General features: G+C 43.8%; 1 protein-coding gene across 1 annotated transcript in view; it reads left to right on the top strand.

The window, feature by feature from the left end:
- The window catches only part of CIR1 (corepressor interacting with RBPJ, CIR1), a 109,694-nt gene extending 94,545 nt beyond the window's left edge, over nucleotides 1-15,149 (top strand). The window contains exon 10 of the mRNA XM_033944436.1: nucleotides 14,266-15,149. Within this exon, the coding sequence (XP_033800327.1) occupies nucleotides 14,266-14,893 (628 nt within the window). The 3' untranslated portion in view covers nucleotides 14,894-15,149. The remainder of the gene's footprint in view (nucleotides 1-14,265) is intronic.
- Nucleotides 15,150-16,683: the final 1,534 nt, after the last annotated feature.

Raw genomic sequence — 16,683 nt, forward strand, 5'->3', positions numbered from 1 at the left:
TATGACCAAAAATTCTCCTTTCTTCTATTCCCCGTGTACACAACCATCTCTTTCCCTCCCTTCCTCTCTCCAAAGTCCATGCCTTCTGTGTCCAAACACTCATTCCCTCCCCCACCTCAGCATCTCTTTCCCTCCCTTCCTCTCTCCCAAGTCCATTTCTTCTGTGTCCAAAAACGCATTCCCTCCCCCACCTCAGCATCTCTTTCCCTCCCTTCCTCTCTCCCAAGTCCATTTCTTCTGTGTCCAAAAACGCATTCCCTCCCCCACCTCAGCATCTCTTTCCCTCCCTTCCTCTCTCCCAAGTCCATTTCTTCTGTGTCCAAAAACGCATTCCCTCCCCCACCTCAGCATCTCTTTCCCTCCCTTCCTCTCTCCCAAGTCCATGCCTTCTGTGTCCAAAAACGCATTCCCTCCCCCACCTCAGCATCTCTTTCCCTCCCTTCCTCTCTCCCAAGTCCATGCCTTCTGTGTCCAAAAACGCACTCCCTCCCCCCTTTTGTGTTCCGTGTTTGCCTCCCAGCCCATCTTTGCAACTTTCTCAGCAAAACGAAGCTCAAGCCGCGAGGCTTGTCTTCTGCTTCCTGCCTGCCCTGCCGCACACAAATAGCCGAACGGAAGTATTCCCCGACGTCAGCGCTGACGTCGGAGGGCAGGCTTTGCTTAAGCCCTCCCTCCGACGTCAGCGCTGACATCGGGGAACGCTTGCGATCGGCTATATGTTAGCTGCAGGGCAGGCAGGAACAGAAGACGAGCCTCGCGGCTCGAGATGTATTGAACTTCGCGGGTCCCCCGTCCAGCTCTCTCCTGTCCACGTGGGGCGGACCGCCCCTCTCCCTAGACTGGTGGTACTGCCCTGATGGCGGCCCTGACCGTACGGCACACCAGGCAACATCTCGCGGCACACTAGTGTGCCGCGGAACAGCGGTTGAAAAACACTGCTCTAGACCATGTTTTCCACATTCCTTCCTTTTGTCCACTAGAGATTGGAGCTACATAGCCTTATGAGGAAGAGACTTCATCTCCCACCCTGCACACAGTGTTTTACATTCATTGGCACATAAGAAGCTATGTGGAAAGTAAGCATAACTTAGGGGGAGAGGGTTCAGAATAGGTGTCCAATGTCCAGACCTTCCTCCCTGGAGATACTGAGGAATGAGGACAGACCTTGGTCCTTCTGAGAATAGGATTTGACTATTGTAGAGTAGTGAGGAAGCTGTTGCTTTTCAAATCCTGGACCTGGGGCTAATAATCAGGCTGTGCGAAACAGCCCGGCTGCCCCCTGCAGTTGGCAGCAAATCCAGCTCTTCAGGGCTGGGGCCATATCCAGCCACCAACATTTAATTTCTGGCTATCTCTTGCTGAATATCGCAGATAGCTGCCCAGGAGCTGTTCCCAGCTGGCTAAATACCACTGAATATCAGGCGGTATATGTAGAGTTAGCCTTCTTATGATCAGATATACAGAGAGTGGGGTCTCTCCTATTCTTATCTGTCATAGCTTCCTTGGGAGGGTCAGAGAATTGAAGGATATCTAGCATGTCTACCTTGGGTTTTTCCATCTGACTTAAATGGAAGTCTCTGCATTTCCCAAACAAAATCAATAAAGGAGAGTTCTTCAGGAGGGGATCCTTTATCTCTTCACAGGAGGAGTTGTACCAGATAGCAAGCCAGCAGAGCCATCTTCAGAAAACTGAGCAGGTTAATAGTTGGAATACCAGGAATGCTAAAAATCTGATCCAGTAAAGAAATTCCAAGGGGGAAATATGTGTAAGAGCCTGGCTAGACTTCTGATCCTCAGTAGAAGTAAGTCTAACTTTGAGGGGTTTTAGACCACAAAACCAGTCAGCAAATTTTGGGTGGACACAAAACTTTCTCTGACTTGCCATTCCCCTACTCTTCCCAACTAAAAATATAAATACTTTGCTGACAAAACTGGTAAAAGGGAATTCTGCCTGCTTTAGAGGAAGTCTAGATCTGACAGAGCTTAGGAATCCTCATCAGCTATGTCCCTGATCCATTGATGCTGGCACCCATGTATGCTTAGCTGTTGGTGGCTCTAGGATGATACTGCTGATGACTGCAGAGTTTGGTACGAGGAAGGGAATTCTGCCTGCCTTTGGAAGAGGGTCTCGGCTGCTGATGCTATAGCAGGTGGAGATTCCCAAGCAAGGGGCTGGGCCGATGTTTGACATGCTGGGGACCATGTCCGAAAATAAAGGAGAGTGCCATCCTACTAATTCACTCTCCTCTCTCCTGTTATTACTTCACACCAATATACCCTTACCAAATGCAGAACAAACGATCACAAATTAGAAATGAAAATATGTAGCCAAAAATTGAACTGGGAACCCCAAGAAATTAAACTTTGCATGTGCTGCAACACTGGAAAAATAAAACCATAAATGCATTTCCTTTTATACTGAACATAATACAAAACCATCTGCTATGCACATTTCCCAAAACTAATGTGTTCCATTAAATACACTCAAAAATAAAATGCTGTTTTCTCTTTGTCTAGACATTTTATTTTTCCATCATGTTATTTCAGATTTTTATTTCTGCTTTCCCTTCCATCTTATATTAATTCTCCAAACGGCTGTTGTCCTTTTTTTTTTTTCTTCTTCTTCTCTCCTGTCTTGTTCCATTCCCTCACACACAGGCCTCTGACATATTGATCTTTCCTTATTCTTCCCCTCTTTCTTTTCTGCCTCTGTCCACTCAAATTTTATTCTCTAGCCCTTCTTTTTACTTTTCAGCTACCTATTAAACTTCCATCTCCTTCTCTCACCCACTAGCTCTGATTCCCCATTTTACTCCTTCCCCAATCTTCCTTTCCTTTTCATCATTGAACTACCCCCTATAATCACTGTCCTACACTCGCATTCATTTCCTTGTCAGTCGTTCCACCCTTCCATCATTCCAAGCGCCTTTCTTCCTCTTTTTTCCTTCCTCTTTTTTCCTTCCCCATCCTTGTAGCTTGACATCTCCCTGTCTCTTCTATGCCACATGTCTCTTATTTGTCTTCTCTTTTCTTCCCTCCTGCCCCCTCCCCTATGGTCCTGCATCTCTCCTTTACTCCCTTTTACCCTGGATCTAACGTATACCTCTTTTTCCCCTCTCTCTCCTATGCATCTCTCCCTTTCTTGCGCCCTGGGTCCAACATCCTTTTTTCTTCTCCCCTCCCTTTCCTTCACTGCCTTATTCCAACAATTCTTCCTCTTGCACCCCTTTCTTTCCCTTTGTAGCATCTCTCCCTCCCTTACATCTAACAATTATCCCTCTCTTCCCTCCCCTTCCCCATGTGCATCATCTCTTTCCATCCCTCTATCTTCCATTCCTTCCTTCTGTTGTCCAGCATCTCTCTGGCAGATCCCTGGTGTGGATCTTCCTTCTATCTACCTTAATAAGCATCTCCCTTCAGAAGGTTGCCAGCAGCAGCAGTGATTCCCCCATCTGCCTGCAGCTGAAGCCTCCTCTCTGCCATGTTCTACGCCAGCAGAAATAGCAAGCTGTGTAATGTGAGGGCAGTATGTGGCAGAGAAGAGACTTCTCGGTCAGTTGCAGGCAACATGGGAATTGCTGCCACTGCTGTCAACACTTTAAAAAGAGGAGCTTATTCCCAAGGGAGGAAGGGAGATGCAGGACCACGGGAGCCTCTGAAGCCGTGGAGCCTACCTTGCTCCTGCCAGGCCAGCACTGTCAGTGGTATACCACTGCTGGGTGGGCCCACCTCCACCACTAGCTATGCCTCTGGTCTAGACATCGATGTCTTCCTGCTTCTCAGTGAATCTTCCTCCAACAATGCACTGTAGATTGATGAAGCTCCTGCCAGATAGTACATTAGTGTTAAGGATTGTCTGGAAACCTCCATGCGTTAACATATCGGAGCTGAGGCATTGCGCTGAGCAAGCAGTTATTACAAGCACTTATCCATCTTGTTATGGAGTTCCTTCTCAAAGGTTACCAATGCCAAAGGTGCAGGGAATTCATTAAGGGATGGTACATTATCTTGCTGGCATTGAAAAGGTTGACTGATCCTCATTTTGAGGTTACTTCAAGAGTACTTGCATGTCAAAGTTGTATTCTGAGATAAAATGCCTATGCTTCTTTGGCCTCCACCTAAAGCTTGGCATCATGAGACTTTTTGGCATTGAAGAGGACAAATTCTATCTCCTCTTTTGCATGGGATTAGTTGATGCCTGATCTTAATGGTTTTTGTTGGTGCTTAACATGTTGCCAAAAAATACAGCTGCAGAAAAATCAGACTCTTAAATATATATGGCTGACTGGGATGTCCCTAGAGCAATGTCATTTATTTCAAGACTCTTGGGACAATGGCAGCCCTTATAGACCTTTGAGGCAGCCTTCACCATTGCTTTTTTTCAGTTTATTCTCCCCACGCACTATCCCCCTCTTCTGCCAGATCAGTCTGATCCCATCTGGACTTTCCCTGCCTCCTCTCCCTCTATCCTTCAGCGGGTCTGGCTCTCTCCCTGCCTGCCATTCACAGCACCCAGCAGTCTTACAAAGTTGGGTTTTCCTGGCAATGATTCATCCAGGTTTCTTCCAGCCACCCCTTTGGGGGGGGGGGGCCTTTCCTTTGTGCATCCTCCCATGCAGCAGCAGAGGGAAGGCCCCTGGGGTGGCTGGAAGAAGCCAGATGAATTAGAAAATTCAACTTTGTAAGATCATTGGGTGCTATGAATGTCAGGCAGGCTCGCTGAAGGGGAGAGGGACTGGTAAAAACCAGATGGTACTGGGAAGAAGGGGGGGCAGAGTCGCCGGAATCGGGTAAGAACAGAGTGAATGATCAAGATTGTGGCTGTGGAAAGTAGGGAGAAATACCAGACTTGCAAAAGGGAAGGATAGCTGGGAAAGAGAGAGACTAGATCAGACCAGGCAGAAGAGGAGAATCATCAGACTTGGGAAGGGAGGGACGGCCATAGTGAGAGAAGGCAGCCTATAAGGGATGGGGTTGAGGAGTACAGGGGGAAGGAAAGTATCCAAAACAAAGAAATGCTGAAGGAGGAGGGAGGATAGGGACATGGAGTAATGCTAAAAATGGGGAGATTCAGAGATGTGATACTGGATGGAAAGAAGAAAGGAAGGAAATGGTGCACATGGAGATAGGGCAAGAGAAGAAAGATGAGATTTTGCATTTGGAGGGCAGGAAATGGGAAAAGAGCTGGAGGTGATATGCACATGGATGGAGAGCAGGGGAGGAGAAAAGATGGTACACATGGATGGAGAGAAAAGGAAAAGAGCTGGAGGAGATGATGCACTTGAATAAAGGGCAGGGAAAAGAAGAGAGCAGGAAGATATAGTGCACATGGATGGAGAATGGGGAAGGGAAGAGATAGTACACATGGAGGACAGGGGAAGGGATTAGATGGTGCATATGGATGGATGTGAAGAGAAAAGCAGAATGTGATAGTTCACATGGATGGAGAGCAAGGGAAGGAAGGAGAAGGAAATGTAGATAGATTTTAGGAAGCAGAAAAATGGATAAAAGTTGTATGTGAAAAATCAGGCAGAAATTTAAGGAAAGAAAAAAAATAGCAAATGGGCAGGAGGCCCTGGAAGTAGAATTAAGAGCACAGACAGAGAAAAGCGGAGACCGAGAACAAGATGATTAGAAAAATAAAATCACAAAAAAAAGGTAGGAAAATTAATTATACTTTCAGTCTAGTCACAATAAATGAAATATGTGAGTTTTGAGTATTCACACTTGCTGTCTTTATATTTTGGACGGTTCATAGTCAGTCGTGTGCGAGACACCAGTGCACCGACAATCGAGCACTGACAATTCGGAGCAAGACATCAGTGCGCCATGGAAAAACTTAGTGAGTGGGGATCCCGCCCACTTTACTGCATAGTGTTTGCGCTGCTGTTGGGGGGAGTTGGGGGGGTTGGAACCCTCCATTATAGAGAAAACGGAACTATTTCCAATTTTGGGGGGGAAAAGTTCTGTTTTCTCTATAATGGGGGGGTTGCACCCCCAATGGCAGCGTGAACACTATGCAGTAAAGTGGGGGGGTTCCCCCCACACCCCCATCGGAGCTCTTTAAAACTAAGTTTTCCCGCGGCACACTTGTGTATGTGACAGCTGGCACATTAGGGGCGTTTGAGTGATTTGGAGCACTACATTCAGCAGTTGGTTCCTGAGGAAGGGGGCTTTTTATACCCCTGAAATGGAGTTCCGTTGGACAAACTTTTGTGGACAACCTGTTGTGCTGCCTCGCATTTCCAACCCCGGAGAAGCTAAGTTATTTATTTATTGTTTGTGGCTTGCTACGCCTGTGCCTTTTGGCTGATTTTGGTCGCTTCTGTGCCCTCGGATGAGAGGCAGAGACAGCTCTAACCATTTATGCATGTTATGTTGATTGATTATTAATTTCTTCACTATTAGCACATTGGTTTGTGCACTAGGTATTTTAGCCACACTGCAGCACTAGGCCAGGGCTCAGCAGCGCTCTCAGTAGCTATACACAAAAAGTGCACCGGCGTATGACCCGGACTGGAGTCACCCTGCAGGATTTACAAAAAAGGAACTGAAATCAAACAAAACCAGAAACTCCGTTGTTTAAATGGCAATAATGAAAATTTAATTGTCAGAATGACCAATGGCCAAAACAAAGTAAATAATGCAACTTGCAACATCCAACAAAAACAATACTCAAAAGGAAAACTGAGAAAAACTCAGGATTTTCTTTCCAACCAAAGTCAGTAATTTGCTCTGAGATACTGCTCTCCTCAGAGCTTCTTCCTCTCAGGGCCTTCACACCCTGCTCCCTAGCAGGTTGTAATAGAAAATACAGTCCTCTGCTTTGCTGTACAATATTCACAGTTCCAAATAGCAAAGCCTCCAGCAGCTTTTAGAGCACTGCTGGGAAAAGGAGAGTGCCCTAGGTTTGCTTGTCAAAAGCCTCAAAACAGCCTTCAAAATCCCTCCCTGGGTGTTAGCAAACCTATCCCCAGAAAAAAGGCACTTTCAGCTTCTTAAACCAACAAAATACAGAGAGTCCAAAAGAGTTCAAAAACAAAAACTCACAGTTTAGGCTTAGTCCTTGTACCTGGTTGACAAGCCTACTTCCATGGGTTCAGGAAACTCAGCCAACTCCTCTTCAGGTAGTTCTCCCTGAAGTTCCATGGGAATTTCATCTTCAGGCACTGCTAGTTCTGGAGGTGTCCCAGCCTCTTCTACCTCCATGGGTGTACAGCCATCACCCCTGCTTGAGCCAGGGAGGTCATCATGGGAGAGAGACCTAAACTTTCTCCCTATCCTGCCTAACTGCTTATTTCAAACTGCTGGTTTAATTAGGGGAGGGACACGCCTTGCTCTGCCTGAGTCAGCAGGGAACTGCTCCTCTCTTGGGCTCCCCTGGTGGTGACCTAGTTAATAGTCACTCTGCTGGCTCTCAGGGCTCACTTCATTCTGGCTCCCCCTGGTGGACATCGGGAAACCACCGTGACCAAGGTAGGCACGGAGCCTGCCTGGTCACAGTATATGGTATCATATATGGGTGAGTCCAGGGATGTAACACAGGTAACACACCCTTGTGGGTGTAACATATGTGACAGCTGGCACATTAGGGGCTTTTTGTCCCCATTGTGAGCTGTGTATCCTGAGGACTCCCCATATTTCACACAAATTTAATAATAATTTTTTCACATATTATTTCATTTGTGATTTCTGCTGTCTCTTCCTCTCACCCCTGCTTTAGAGTTAGGGAAGATCTTTCTTTTTTTATTATTTGGGCTTCTTCCCATTTTCGGATTTTTGGATTTCTTCGTAATGAACCCTAGAGCAGTGGCTCCCAACCCCGTCCTGGAGGACCACCAGCCAGTTGGGTTTTTGGGATAGCCCTAATGAATATGCATGAGAGAGATTTGCATATAATGGAGGAGGCGGGCCTGCAAATCTGCTCCATGCGTATTCATTATCCTGACTGGCTGACAGGGTTTGGAACCACTGCACTAGAGAACCTACTGTACAAAGAAAGAAAACCAAAATAATGAAGAAAGTAGAATAGTGCTCTTATGAAGAAAGGTTGTGGGCTCCTCAGCTTAGAGACAATTGAGAGGAGATATGATAGGAGAAGCCTATAAAATCATGACTAGGATGCAATGGATACATAGGAAACTGTTTACCCTTTCAAGCAGTACAAAGACTAGGAGGGGGGGGGGGCACATTTGAAACTAAGAAGGTTTTTAGTTTGCCAGTACAAAATTAAGTGAAAGTTGATGCCAGCCAGAATAGTCAAGGTTAGTAGTATATATTCAATATATAGACAGTTTTTGAGAGGCCAAGTCCATTGTAATTCATTCTAATTCATAGAATCTTTCTAATTCATTGTAAACCGCATAGAACTTCACGGTCCTGCGGTATATAAACTGTTATTATTATTATTATTATTACCAGCTATTAGCCAGGAAGGCATGGGAATTGCTGCTACTTCTGGAAACATGAGGATCATCTGGGTACTGCTAAGTGACCCAGCTATCTACTGTCAGAAGTAAAATGCTGGGCTCAGAGGAGCATTGGTTAGACCCAGCAAGGCATATCTTTTCTTATGTAAACACTTTGATAAGCAGAATCACATCACTGTGCAATCTGTAGAAAAGTGAGGATGATGTATGCCCTTTTAATTGAAAACTTTTGCAGTCTCTGTTTAATATTTGTGCCTTGTATAATGCATACTATCCTCACCTTTGTAGCTGATATTCACACTTATTTGAGGCAGAATAATTCTTTCTTGAAGGTCAGATGTAACCAGTACTAGTACCTGGTGCTATAGGCCCTCATTACTACCCAGGGATTTTTCACCTAATTAATAGACTCCTGCCCTGCTCCTTCTGTAGTTCTAGTTTGATCAGTGCAGCACCGGTCATGAGGTCTGCAATTAGGTTTTGAAAGGGAAGCTTTTCCTGCATGGGAGAGAAAAGCAGGAGGAAGCAAAAAAATATCTCCCTAATCTGCACTATCTATTTTATACCATAGGGTTCAAGGTAAATTTCCAAGGGAAATATTTTGCACATACATATTTACCAACAGGAAAACTTTTAAATTCCTCTTGTGTTTTGATTCAACAGAGCAACCTGAAAGTTTTATCCTAGAATGTATTATGTTTCTTTACAGCCAGAAGAGAAATATTTGCATCTTTATGTGTTTTGAGTAGAGACTTGCTGCTACCTGGAATAATGAACCAAGAGAGGCTAGTTATGGGGTTCTGGATTAGGGATGAAAAAGAAGAAATATACAGTCAAACCTCAGTTTGCGAGTGTTTTGCAAGATGAGCAAAACGTGTTTCGCAAACCGAGTGTTGACTCGATTTGTGAGCACCCCCCGATAACCGGCATAGCTCCCCCCCCCCTCGCAAAGGCCCCCCCGCTCGAACTGCCCCCTCCCCCCCTGTCTGGCACTGGTACACAGCCCACAGGATGTGCCAGTGCCGCTAGAAGATCTTCCTGCTTCTGCCGGCCTTGAGCATGCATCTGCGCAAGCTTAAGGACTTCTAATTCTCCCTCTCGCTGAGTTGACTTGACTGCCACTCCCCCCCCCCCCCAATGCAGGATCTGTCGAAAGTTGTTTTTCTTTTCCATTGGTACAACTCTAGGTTTATAGTGCAATTAAATAATGGCAGTATTAAACTGTATGAAACACAATTATTTAAAGAACAAGCATTTCTTATATAATTTCTCTTATAAATCAACTGTACAAAAATACAAAGTGGAACTAATTGAAGCTTAATGGATCCTATGTCTTCATAAAGCTATGCAATGTAGCATTCCAAAATGATATTTCTTCTGGTTATTTTTTTGTTTATAAGGAGAAAAAAGACCTGAGCATAAATGGAGGACCGCCAAGACAATACTTATAGTGGGCTACCAGAGAAACAACTCTTATCATTGGCAAAAAAAATCTCCCAAAATCATATGTCACCAAATTTTTTAAGGTATAACACTAAACGGCACAGCATGGGAAGATCAGTCCGTTATAAGCACGCCAGCAATTGTGTAATACTCAGTTCTACATACAGCGTCTTCCCCTGACAAAGCCATTTGTTATACCTTAAAAATTTTTGGTGACACGTGATTTTTTTGGAGGTTTTTTGGCCAATGATAGAGTTGTTTCTCTGGAGGCTGTAGAAAGTTTTATGGTCCACTAATCAGTTACATAAACAAATATGTGCCTGTTAGTATTCTAGGGAAGACCATAATATCTCATCCAGGTTCAGCTTTCTTTGCCTACTTACACGACACCAGACCCAGGCTAATGAGAAATACTTTTATTATGAAAATAGGAAAATATAATTCAAAAGCCAGCAGCAATAACTAAATATTGTTCACAAAATATCCGATTACATATATGAAACTCAGTACATGATTATTACAATACACTTGCTAGATAAATAAGTAAAACTAATTCTTACACTCTATAATTCCTTATAATAATAATTCCTGATTAGCAACAACTATTACAGATTATCACCAAGAGTAGCTTCACTTCTCCTTATCCTGAACCACAATAGGATTCATTTATCTAACCCCAGCTGATAAGATAATAGAATTCCGTTTTCTCACCATCCAATTAGGCCTTGGCACAAAATCAGGTGAAAGGGAAGATGTCTTCTACTCAGCACTGAAGATAAGAATTCTTTTGGTACCGGAACAAGAGTTTGGCAGCCACTGGAGAAGCTGTAACTTAGGTTGGCAGCAAAGGTTTCCTTTATGTAATGGAATCCAGATCTGTTCAAAGGTTATTTTTAAGCCTTCCAAGCCTCCCCGGAACCTTGCCTGGTGGTCTAGCAGTGAAGTGGGGCAGGAGCAATCTTCCTATGTTCCTGCCCCATGCAGAGCCATCATCAGAATGGATGCCATGAGTACCCATTGTAGTCTCGAGACTACAACGGGAACTCACGGCATCCATTCTGATGACGGCTCTGCATGGGGCAGGAGCTTCACCGCTAGACCACCAGGTATGGTTCCGGGGACGCAGGAGGGAGGCGGGGGTGGATCAGAGCCAGCTGAGAAGTTATTTGCGATTTTTCACACTTTGCGGTCCGGCTCTGCACCTAACCCCTGCAAATACCGAGGGAGAAGTGTACTGCTTTTTTCTGTGTGTTTTACACAAGGCAATGAAGTGTTAAGTGACTTGCCCAGAGTCGCAAGGAGCTGCAGTGGGAATTGAACTCACAACTTCAGGGTGCTGAGGCACCTGCTCTGACCACTAAACTACTCCTCCACTCCTCAGGTCTCACCCGTAGGCTAGTGTACAATGGACCAATGGCTTCTGATAGTCCCAAGAAGCTCTACCTCTCCTGGTTTGTGGCTCAGCTGCCAAACATCCCTCCTACCTGGAGAGAGCACTGCTTCATCAACATTTGCATTTTTTTCTAACAAGTTAATTTACATAACTTAGAAGTCTTTATACTAAAGCGTAGCACATGCTAACGGAATTAGTTTGTGCTGAATGCTGTGCATTAGGGTAGTTCACAGTAGTATGTAAAAAAATCAACCTTGTCAAATCTTGTCTCCACAAGTCTTATTTTTGTCCACTTCATGTGTCTTACACTCATGTGTCAAATTTCAGCTTGATTAGACACTATTTAGAGGTTACCCCAGCATGCACTGTTTGCTTATGTGTTGTGTATGTAAATGATTGCACATAATTAGTTTGTATGGTGTCCTCTAGTTTGCAATCTGCACCTGAAAACTGGCTCCTTGGGTAGTCGGTCTGTCAGCTGTCAACTGCTAGACTGCCACGTGGACTGTATGTTCTTCGACTGGTCAATTTTCATCACTGTGATGAAGAAAGAAAACCTTTTTTAAAAAGTTATAAGTTGGCGTGTGAGTCAGTGAAGGCTGATTGGGATCAAGCCAGATACTGACACAACACATAGACTCTTGCATTAGGAATTTGAAGAAACTGCATGAATAAAATGTTGCTAACAAGGCACTCGCAGACATTTCTAAACATCTGTGGTTTTTGTTTGAGTACCTAGCCACACGTGCCTTTTTTGTTGACGGAATCACACTAGAAATAAAGCTATGAATGGTGCATAACTTACAACGTCCACTATTGCCAGACGTTCCACGACATCTCATGTGTACAGATGAAACAGAACCTGTGACCTTTGAAAGCCTTGATCTCTTGATTGAAGGAGAATCAACAAAAGCGAAAATATTCCTGAAGAAACATCCCAGATAGTGGACTGCCGATCCAGTTTTCAAGGAATTTTGGAATCAGGCATGCAAACTAACTGTTAATGATGCAGCAGAACAAAGGATACGCTTCATTGAAAAATATGATATTTTGACAAAGATGAAGAACAGAAGCAGTTTCTTCTGCTAGTGGCCAGCCACCAAAAGAAGTTTTCTTCTTCATCAAAAACGGCTCTTATGTCATAGACCAGGGGTAGGGAACTCCAGTCCTCGAGAGCCGTATTCCAGTCGGATTTTCAGGATTTCCCCAATGAATATGCATGAGATCTATTTGAATGTACTGCTTTCAATGCATATTCATTGGGGAAATCCTGAAAACCCGACTGGAATACGGCTCTCGAGGACCAGAGTTCCCTACCCCTGTCATAGACCGTTGATTATTTGTCAAGTGCACAAGAATTACAATATATTGTTAAGGTTAGTGATTGTTAAAAAAAACAAAAAACAGCGAGGTTGGGCAACCCCTAAACTTTGTTTTAAGTAAAATTTTGTATGTTTTTCATTTTTATATAAAGGAATAAAATTAGCATTGTGAACAAATGAAGTGTGCATCCTATTTTGTACCTATGGGCCATGTTGCACTTAGTACATGCCAATGTCCATTAGCGTGTGCTAAGCTTTAGTAAAACAGCCCCTTAGTTAGAAATCAGACCTTTTTTTGCATCCATTCATTCAATTTTTTAGCCCATCCTCCCAAAGGAGCTCAGAGCAAGTTACAAATAAGGTACTCAAGCCTTTTCCCTATCTGTCCCAATGGGCTTACAGTCTATCTAATGTACCTGGGGCAGTAGAAGATTAAGTGATTTGCCCAGGGTCACAAGGAGCAGCGGGGGGTTTGAACCCACAATCTTAGGTGTTAAGGCTATAGCTCTAACCACTATGCCACACTCATCCCTTCCAGAAGTGCACAACCCTTGTCTCAGGGCTCTAGACTCAGAAATGTACTTGCAGTATGAAGTGGGATAAATGTGTTGGGCCTTCTTTACAAGATACTAACTTGCTCGAAGCCACCATTTTATCTTTTTCACTAAAATGGGAAAATGAGAATTGGCTGGGTAAACATTCTAAGTGGCAAAGTGATGACCTGTTAGTTACTAGAACATATACCCACTGTATTCATGTAGTGTCAATGTTGCCTTTCATGAGCATTTTTTCTATTGACAGTAAAAATCAAAGATCTTTTCCATGTTGATACTTAATATTTTTTTTCTTGCCTTGTCTTTCTCTTGATTTATTTGGCTATTATGTTGTATTCCATTTCAACATTGCTCTTAGGCCTAGATTCACTAACCTTCCCGATCCTATCCGATCCGTGGGTGATCCGTGGCAGGTCGACTGATCCACAACGTGTTCTCATGCAAATGGGGGCCATCGGAAGAGGCACCCCACATACACACACCGACCGCATGGATCACTGGAGAGCGATCCTGACGCATGCGCAGACCATCTTCTTTGCCTGTAGATGGTCTGTGCAAGGAAGAGCTGGAAACTTTTTTTACTACAGATCTGGAAACTTTTTACTTTCGTGAGCCCGTGGTTTTAACCCACGGGTTTAAAGTGGGGCTGCACTGCGATGTGTTCTGAAACTTAACAGAACACGCCATAGTGTAGCCTCGCTTTAAACCTGCGAGTTAAAACCATGGAGTCGGGGGGGCAAGAGCAGGAGAGTCAGGGCAGAGAGCATGGGTTTTGCACAAGCAACTGATCCTCAGCAGTCGCTTGTTTTTGGATCGGCCAGCCCAGTCGGTGTGCCTGAATTTTAGTGAATCGAAGCCCTTCCTACTTTGCATGCTGTTTCCTCTCATTTGCATGCACGGATCGGGTGCCGATATGCTTGGGAGGAAGGTTAGTGAATCGGGTTGGAGTCGCAAAGTGGTCGGGACATGATTGGTGGGCTTAGTGAATCTAGCCCTTAGTATAAAAACAAAACCAGCTTTATACTACCTCCTGTTCCCAGATGAGGAAGCATACAGCAGCCAGCAGTATGCTGTTATTTATTTATTTATCTTTCATTAATGTACATTTTCAATTCCTCAACTAGGAAATTAGATCGCCTTGAAAAACAGAAGAACAAAAAAAAGAAAAAGCAGCAGAAAAAGAAGAAGAAAAGGAAACACAAGAAGCATAAGAGCCATAGCTCCTCATCTTCCTCTGCCTCCAGTGAGAGCTCAACCAGCAGCAGTGAGAGCGACAGCAATGACAAGAAGAAAAAGCCAGTCTGCCTTTCAGAAGCAAGCAGCATTGATTCAGAAAGCAAATCAAATAAGTTTAAGGAAGAAACACTTTATGAACAACCCTCCAGAAGCCCAGGTAACAAGGACAAAAGCAGGAAAAGGTACAGTGGGGATAGGAGTTCTGGAGAGGGCAACAAATATAGCTCTAGTGCTGGTTTTAAGAGTAAGAGCTGTAACAGAGACCAGATGGGTGAGGGGAAGGGTAGAGGGAGCAAGGAGAGAAACAGCTCTGCCAGAAGTCGCAGTAGATCCAGGCAAAGACAAGGACGAAATAGATCAAGCAGAAGCCCTCGTGAAGAAAGACATGGTTACCAAAGTCATAAGAGCCGTAGCCACAGCCGCAGCATGGACCAAGCCAGAGAAAGAAGGGACTACAGAGAGAGCTATGATCACAAAAGCTGCAAGACTAACAGAGACAGGAAAAAAGCTGTATAACCCAGTAAAGAAAACTGCATAATTTTCTCTCCATCCAATGCTTTTTAAGGGCTGTTTGAACAGAGTACATTTTTGTGTTTTACTGTTTCAATGTTATTATCTGTCCTTGTTTTCTTGCCCTTATAAAATTTGTGTCTTTACCACCTTGTTTGATTGATGTATTAATTGTAGAGCGATGTTTAATTTTCAAGTACTGCTTTAGTATATTTGATGTTCCATTTAAACAGAAGGGTAAATAAATTTCAATTGAACAAGGGAAGTGCTGCTTATTTTTGGATGCCTCTGCATAGAGAATGACACTGTGACAGAATTCATCACCATTCCCTTCCCTGCAACTAACCATTGGAAACCATCCCCTGTCATTCTTTAGTGTCTATCTCAACCCTGGTCCCTCTACACCTGCCTTCTTCAATGCAAGGCTTGAGGGTCAGTGACTGTGCCCATTCATACTCTGGTTCTTCCCTCTCTCCTTAAAGAATGATATGGGCATGGTTTCCCGCAGTTATCTGCGGGGACGGGAACGGTGATGAATTCTGTCACCGTGTCATTCTCCTGCTTCTCGATTTGACCTTCTAGCAGAGTGTGAAGCAAGGTGGATGTGAGACCATAAGGACCTGTAAATCATAATCCTTAAATCTGCCCTTTAAGGTTCACTGATTCACAGTGACTGAAACTCTCTCACCTACATGCAGGGCAGGATTAATTCTTCGAGGGCCCCTAGGCATCCAAGTATGCTGGGCCCCCCAGCCCTACCCTGCCCCCATTTATCTGTTTTCTTATTTACTTTATTTCCACTTGTACTTTTTTCTTTTTTTTAATTCAAAACAAACAAAGATTAGCATACCAGTGCACAGTTTTTATTCTATGCAACCCCCAAACATCTCTGAACAAAACCCCCTTCCTTCCCTTCCCACCTACTTGCCCAGTACTTTAACTCTAAACTCTTTCCATACATATATAAAAGTGTTCAAATACATTGTAAAGCAGTAATACTATCCGAACCATAAGTCTATATTAATAACCAAGTTTGCAACTCCTCTCAACTGCCTCACTCTATGTCGTCGAACTGTAACCCATATGTATGTATAAAAATACATACATATGGGTAACTGCTTTAGTATGTTCCACTCCATGTATGTTAATTTGTAACAAAACAAGGCAAGCGGTCCACCAAAGAATCCAATGTGGAATAAAAGAAGATAGGCAGCCACTAAGGAGATTCAAATCAGGTATATTCAAGGTGCTCCCAGGAACCATGCCTGATGCATTTCGCCAAACAAGGCTGGTCAACGCTAACAGAAAACCATGTCTTTCATACACACAGGACACAGACCACCCTCACTCAGTATGGAATAAGTAATCAAACTAAACTCCCTACCCCCTTTTTACAAAAGCATGGAAGAGGTTTTTAGCGCTGGCTGCGGGCTAAATGTTCTGTACTGTTCTGATGATCATAGGAATTCTGTGACCATCGGAGCAGTGCAAAGCATTCAGCATGCTGCCTTGTGTTATAAACTGAAGTTTTGGGGTGAAGAAGCAGTGGTGCATATCCCCCAATACTGAACAAAATATAAAGATAGCAGATGTAAATTTTTAAAAAAGAGAAATAACAAATCACTTTACAAATTAACAAATAAAAATAAAATAAAAAATGGAAAATAAGATACCATTTTATTGGACTAATACATTTTTTAATTAGCTTTCAGAGGTCAAACCCTCTTTCCTTAGGTCAGTAAAGTATACTACTGTTACAGTATCCTTTCCTGACCTGAGGAAGGATAATTTGGTCT

This window comes from Geotrypetes seraphini, chromosome 5, assembly GCF_902459505.1.
Source record: "Geotrypetes seraphini chromosome 5, aGeoSer1.1, whole genome shotgun sequence".
NCBI classification, from domain to species: Eukaryota; Metazoa; Chordata; class Amphibia; order Gymnophiona; family Dermophiidae; genus Geotrypetes; species Geotrypetes seraphini.